A 7,450-nucleotide genomic window follows, 5' to 3' on the forward strand; every position below is an offset into this window, starting at 1 on the left:
ATCATCCCCTTAACTCTGTTGTTACCCTGTTTCTCTTCATGTCTCATTCTCCTTTTTTTAATGACTGTCGATCTCTTGTTCTTTCTTCTCATGTCCCTGTCTCTCTCTCTCTTCTTATTCTTGTCATGTTTTCTTTCTTGTGATGATCCTTCTGATGCCTCCGATCAATCTTCTTATGACCCTGTTTCTCTTGCGATGATTCTTTTGATGTCTCTGTCTCTCCCTCTCTCTCACTCTTAGTTCTTTTGATGCCTGTGCCTTCTCCAGCCTGTTTGAACCTTGTGATGCCTCCCTTACAAAATCTTACGATGATAACCCAACCTAACCATCATGCATCTGATCACTCTCTACTTGAATTCTTGTGATGCTTTCCTTACAAAATCTTACGATGATAACCTAACCTAACCATCACGCTTCTGATCACACTCTACTTCGATCCGTCTTCACCCCTGCCTCTCCTTCACTCTATTTTTCGACTCTCATGCTTTCCTTACAAAATCCAACCATGAAACCTAACCTAACCTTCACGCATCTGATCCGAACCCGCACTTTACCCCTTTCGAATTGAAAACCCGACTTTTTCTCCTCAACCATAACTCGCACGACCTAACCGACCTGCCCAATCGATTCCTCGTCCAAAAATACCTTGAAACCATGTGCCGCACTCCTGCACTGTCAAAAACCCAACCTTTCGCGCTCTTGCCTGAACTTGCCTAGCCTAACCTTGCCTAGCCTAAGCTTGCCTAAGCTTGCCTAAACTTGCCTAAGCCGACTTCTGATCAACCCACCCTAACCTAACCTAACCTAACCTAACCTAACCATCCTCGTCGCCAGCCACCAGGGCCCTTGGCACCAGGGGGCTTGCCACCAGGGCCCTTGGCACCAGGGGGCTTGCCACCAGGGCCCTTGCCACCAGGGGGCTTGCCACCAGGGGGCTTGCCACCAGGGGGCTTGCCACCAGGGCCTTTGCCACCAGGGGCTTGCCACCAGGGCCCTTGCCACCAGGGGGCTTGCCACCAGGGGGCTTGCCACCAGGGGGCTTGCCACCAGGGGGCTTGCCACCAGGGGACTTGCCACCAGGGCCCTTAGGTTATGTTAAGGCGAAATTTATTTCGGTTTATTTATTTAAGTCTGGGTTGCACTAACCTAGCCTAACCTAGCCCTGCTAAGGCCATTCTGGCCCCATCGGACGGAAAAAATTTTCCTTAGGTTGGGTCGGGTTAGGTTGGGTTAGGTTAGGTTAGGTTAAGGCGAAATTTATTTCGCCCGGACAGGCTTCCCAAGCCTGGGTTGCACTAACCTAACCCTGCTAAGGCCATTCTGACCCCATCGGACGGAAAAAATTTTGCTTAGGTTGGGTCGGGTTTGGTTGGGTTAGGTTAGGTTGGGTTATGTTAAGGTGAAATTTATTTCGCCCGGACAGGCTTCCCAAGCCTGTGTTGCACTACCTTACCTAACCTCCCTAAACAGGTGGGTGATCTTAAACAGCCACGCTGTTCGAGGCTGAAACAGCCACGCTGTTCCAGGCTCAAACAGCCACGCTGTTCGAGGCTCAAACGGCCACGCTGTTCGAGGCTCAAACAGCCACGCTCCAAGAAGTTCCGAGCCAAGGACAGCCTCAGGCAGCACATGGCCCTGCATTAGGGTGCGTCGATATGCACGACTTTTCAGATCAGCTTTTGGGTAGCACCCAGGCAGGATAAATAATGTAAACTCGTATTGTTTGGACTGACTTTTTATTCCACAACCAATAGTACACTCTGTTCATTGTGGAAAACAGCGTCCAATAACATCCACTCCAATTTTAAAGACAAAACATTTCAAAACATCAATAACAATGTCAATAGTCCCATGTTAGTGAAGCATACATGATCAGTGCACGCTGGACTTAAATTCAGCCAATTGGAGATAATAATTTAAAGGCGCATGAAAAATTGAAATATATTTATAAGTTTACACCGTTAAACAACAGGTGTTATGGAGGGGGAATGCTACCGATTATGGTACAATTCTACTCTCAGTCACAAATTGAATATTAACAGAAAATTTATTAATAAACATTTTTGCAGTATTACAATCCTTGGTTCCCATTTGGTGATCTTCACATAAGCGTGGCAGATAGTCTAAAACAAGTCCACTATCCATGTTGATGGAGGGATGTTTGATAGGTATAAGAAATGTGTTCTCCACCACGGAAAGATGTCTGCAAGATATCCTCACATTCAATGCTCTCCTAGGCTTCCTTACTAAAGACGACACAAAGAGGTCATAGATACATATCAGATACAATCATAATACAAGGCACAAGGCAAAGGTTTGCTCAGTTTGATGACACTTTTCCCGTGACGTAAGGAAGATATACGGGTTGGGGGCCGAAGTAAGATTATGTACATACCAAAAAATGCATACTGAATAGCACAAATACAACATTGTGAGGGTTATAAGAAAATGGCAACAGACAATAATCATCAATATATTATCAATATAATAAGAATGTGAGTCCAACAAATATTGCAAGGCCTTAAAATGTGCGGAAAGAAATTGAACTACAATTTAAATACATTGATTGCATGATATGAAAGGTGAGTCAACTGAAGCCACATTCGTATAACTTTAAAACAAGAATGAAGCATTTTTCATTGGCAAAATAGCGCTTTTGAGCTAACTGAAATGAGAGGAAATGAAGACAAATAACTAGAAAACGTATCTCCACAATACATGAAGAAGCTACATTATTAATTGGGCTGAAAACTACAATCATTTTGGATCCATTTCAACTAAACAAACATAAACATTTTGTTAATCATAGCTAGTCCTTTTTTGTAAATAAATAAATTTGAACCTGTTTGCTGACTTTGAGATAATTTAAAGATGTACTTGGTCTATCCACAAACAATTTTGGTGGTACAAAAACGGTAATTAGAAGCACACTTTTACTTGGAGTAATCCTAAACTTTTAGCTCAATTTTTGGAAGACCTTAAAGTATGCATAAAATGACTGCAATTAGTCTATTTTCTGAAAACCTCTAGTACAATAACAAGTGCCATAAGGGGGCTGTTCACATAAATGATTCTTTGTTAGGCTCTCCTACACATATACATTGCTTTATCAATGCATAATGGGTGGAACTTTGAACCAAAAGTTCATCACTAGTCTACCTAAATCAATTTTCTTCTTGAACTTTATACCAAACTTGAAAATGTTGACTTATTTATGGCCCCGGTATGACTTAGATGCTATAAAAAGCAATGAGGCACATAAACAAATCATACAAGAGCATAAGCATGACTGCAAACTGCAAACATATATTTTCGGTGAGCAGTCCCCTTAGTTAACTTTACTGACACCAATGAACTGAAAGTAAATATGGCACTACATAGCTTCACAATGTATAGGCACAGTTTGATTGATGCACTTTCCACTAAGTATTACCATTGTACAGAATGGAAAAAAACAATTCCACATCTTGACATGATATGATCTGCAGTAATGGTTTCCGCCAACTGAAAATGCATCAATGTCACCAGCAAACCATTAAATACTGATTTTATGATCAACCTCTCGTGAGTAAGCTGGTCACCACTGCAAGTTCAAGCACAAAACATGCAAGAGAATGCTGAATGAAAAATGTGTACAGATGACTGAAAAACATTAATAAAACGTTAAGTGATTGATCCTGGATATCACTCATTTACATACATAAATGACAATTTTTAGAAACAAACTCATAAATAGATGAATGATGCATGCGATTTACACCTGTTATTATGATACATGGAGATGAAAATTTGAATATTCTTTGGAGGCACTCAATCACAAATTTGTTTTGAACCAATTGTTTGTCTCATGACATGTGGGTAGAAGAGATGAATACATTTAATATAGTATCATGCGTAAGACGTCTGAAATGAAAAATCATGACATGATACACTCACAACCATTCATTTCAAAACTAAATAAATGTCAAGATAATGTGTACGTTAGATTAAAGCACAAAATTAGTGAACTAACAAAGAAATAATGTCAGTTTAGAGGAAACATAAAGTATCACACGTACGTACGCGCAAACGAGCGCACACACACGAGCGCACGTACACACACATTCACTCACACACTCACATTCACACAAATAAAGACATTTTGACAATCACCTCACTCATGAATTCTTACATACAAAATCTAAAAGGCACACTTGCCACACAATTGTAATCACAATAATTTTTCCCTTAGAAAACCCAATACTGTTGAATATTTAAAATAAATAAATTACCATCAATCTAATATTGAACTGAATGGATCACTCAAGCCTATCCATAAAAACAACAAAGAATAAGAATCGGTTGAAAAAAAAAGAAAGGAAAAAAACAGTCATGTTTGAAACATTTTAACTCTAGATCTGTTTTGGAAATGGTATTATTGGAAAAATCACAAAGTGTGTGTGTGGTGTGCTGTGGTGATAACATAACAAATAACTTTCAGAATGAAAATGAGCTTTTCAACCAAAATAAATCATGATTTGAAAAGCCCACTACAGTAGAGAAATATACATAGCATAAAACATACTGTACTGTCATACGGATCTTTACTCTTACTTTTCTACATGAGTGGTCTATCTCATTCATAGTTTAACTAATAGCATTCACCGACACAAAGAGATGGAGAGAAAAAGAGAGTGAGAGTTGTATTCTTGTGAGTATTTTTGTTAGTATGAAACTCTCGACCCAAAACTTCAAAAACTTCAAAAATAAATGAACATATCACACTGGTACTAATGACTCTTCTTTTAAAAATACTGATAGCACCAGTTGACACACAAAAGAGCCAGGAATAACATAATTTCCAAACTGTTGGGTTCCATAGCAAACAAAAAACACAAAAGCTGTCAAACATATTTGCGATTGAAAGGACTTTAAAATAAATAGAACAGCATACAGAGAAGCACATATCCACCGTTTCGACTAGCATAGTTGAGACATGTTTGCAGCAAAATTCATGACATAAACAATAATTAGTGATCACACAAAATTAACCTAACTAGAGGATCTATAAATTGGGTTACAAGAGAGAGTTTGGAGGATTCTGGGCACTAGCAGTAGCCTATCTTGGCTGCTTATCACATTTATGTACTTTTTTTAGGGTCTGGGAAGATAACAAGTTGAGAGAAGAAAACACAAAACCAAAACACCTAATTACTCAAATCAGGTGTTTGAATAAATCACATGCCAGTAATTTGTCCAAGAAACTCGGTAGTTTCCCAGATTGATTTGTGAGCCACAGACAATTCAAACATGTGTATAATTTAATTGTTTACAAGAGGACCATTATATATGTATGCAATGAACTACGATCAAATGGACTTGCTATAATCAAGTCTTAACAAGAATACCTAGTCTTATAAGATTTCAATGAATGTAGTAACAATGCCCAAGGTGACAATATGACAGAACTAAACAGCATTCGCCATTCAAAACAAGACAAAAAATAAGAGAACTCAGCAATTCTTCAAAATCTAGGTCCAGATTTAAAGTAGGGAAATTGACAACAGATTCATTCAAACCAGAGAAATACAGCAAATGTTTTACAGTGGAAAGTGACGAAAGCGAAAAATGTGAACAGATGAACATGTAATGCTGTGACATACCACAGAAATTTGTAGATGTGCCCACATAAATTCTTTCAAATTTAGAGTTTTTTAAAAATGTCAGTAGTAGGTTTGCTGATTCTTATGACTCGTTCACAGCACGAAATTTGGCAGAGCAAGCCAGAAGGTACTGATATCAACAATATAGCACATCCACATTGGGTAGATGACAGGAGATCGAAGATATCAGGATACACATTACCATGTTCTGTTTCATTTCAGGTCAGACACTGACTGTGCACATTTGCACCAAGGAAATATGATTCTGAAGTAATACAGAGCAAAAGATTTAATGAAAGTGAATACAGAGTTGAGTGAATTATATACAATACAAACCAAGCAACAGTTAAAACTGTATAGATTTAGTTGTTGTTATTAATAATTAAAACATATTCATATTTATACAAGAAGAGGACACTCAAGTCATGTTTTTAATAATTTAGTTAAAAAGGTAATTTTTCATAAAATAACTACGAATTATACCGGAATTCACATACGTCCATCAGCAAAGACATCAGTCAAACCAGGTAAAATGGGTTGCCTGCTCATCCTTAGTAGAACAAATAATCAATTACTTTTTAGCCAAATGATGACCGCTCAAAAGCTTTGCTCACATTAACACTTAATAGGTTGCTCCATACAGGCAGGCAAAATTGACTTCATCCTTGTTTTTAACGAGAAAAGAGTTCCTTTGGTCAGTTGGACTCCTATCTGAGTGACGCTTCGATTCATCTGGGTAACATTTGCAACTAGATGTGTTCTCACTGAGCCTGAGGATCACACTGAAGAAGCCGCACAATTGATGGATCACTCTTGGCTCCTTCAATGAATTCTTCTAAAGACAACTTGCCATCTTTGTTTTTGTCCATTTGTCGGAATATTTTATCAGTACGCTTCTCAGGTGTTGATTCATCTTCAGGCATCTTCATTACTGAACCTACCATTTTATAAATGGCCTGGAGAGCGAAAAAAAAAAGAGTATTTTCAGTTAGGGTTCAGGCAAATAGAATTAGAGTGCGATATGCATTCTGAATACTTACCGTGACAATTTCAAGCATTTCTTGTCGAGAGATATATCCATTTCCATCAAGGTCATACATGCTGAATGCCCATTTTAGTTTCTGTTCAAGCTTTCCCCGTGATGTTACCGAAAGGGCACACAAAAATTCTCGGAAATCAATAGTACCATCTCCATTGGCATCAAATGTGCGAAAGACATGTTCTGCAAACTAATGAGGAACATGACATGAAATTCAATGCAAAAGTTGGTTAGTCTCAAAGTAATATAATTCTCATCTCATCTCAATGATATTTACTTTAGATGCATCTCCATAGGGAAAAAAGTTTCCATAAATTTTCTTGAACTCTTCCACACTGAGGTAACCACTAGGACAATCCTTAAGGAACCCTTTGTACCATTCTTGAATTTCTGCATCTGTAAGCAAAAAGTAAAAAGGAGAAAGTAATTATAAATCAGCATTTGGGTAACCATCCAAGAGGATTGATAGATTTCAATATAACAACTTGTGCAATTGGTGAAACTTGCCTGAAAATTCTGTGTTTTGTCGGAGATCTTCTAAAACTTCTGGTTTAAGTTTACTGTTCTGCTTCCCCATGGTAGCGCCTCCTTATCCTGAATCTCAAGCTTTAATGAAATGTTTCTTGAGGAGTAAGACCTGCAAACAAGGAGCTATTTACAAAGAATAATTGAAAACAACTCGTACAAAATAATCCTTGTCTTATAAAAAGAAGACAAAAGAACTTACGGCAACTTAGATAATGACAACTTAGCAATAACTGGTTGTGAG

The 7,450-nt window shown here is 38.2% G+C and overlaps 1 protein-coding gene across 1 annotated transcript; it reads right to left on the reverse strand.

The window, feature by feature from the left end:
- Positions 1 to 1,719: 1,719 nt before the first annotated feature.
- On the reverse strand, positions 1,720 to 7,397 carry LOC117639888 (neurocalcin homolog). Its single transcript, XM_034375844.1, has 4 exons — positions 7,189 to 7,397; positions 6,959 to 7,077; positions 6,683 to 6,871; positions 1,720 to 6,598 (listed from the first exon to the last, which is right to left on the reverse strand). Exons 1-4 carry the CDS (start codon positions 7,256 to 7,258, stop codon positions 6,404 to 6,406), a joined length of 573 nt encoding a protein of 190 aa, XP_034231735.1. The 5' UTR covers positions 7,259 to 7,397; the 3' UTR covers positions 1,720 to 6,403.
- Between the last annotated feature and the right edge of the window lie 53 nt (positions 7,398 to 7,450).

Source organism: Thrips palmi, unplaced genomic scaffold, assembly GCF_012932325.1.
Source record: "Thrips palmi isolate BJ-2018 unplaced genomic scaffold, TpBJ-2018v1 HiC_scaffold_12, whole genome shotgun sequence".
NCBI classification, from domain to species: domain Eukaryota; kingdom Metazoa; phylum Arthropoda; class Insecta; order Thysanoptera; family Thripidae; genus Thrips; species Thrips palmi.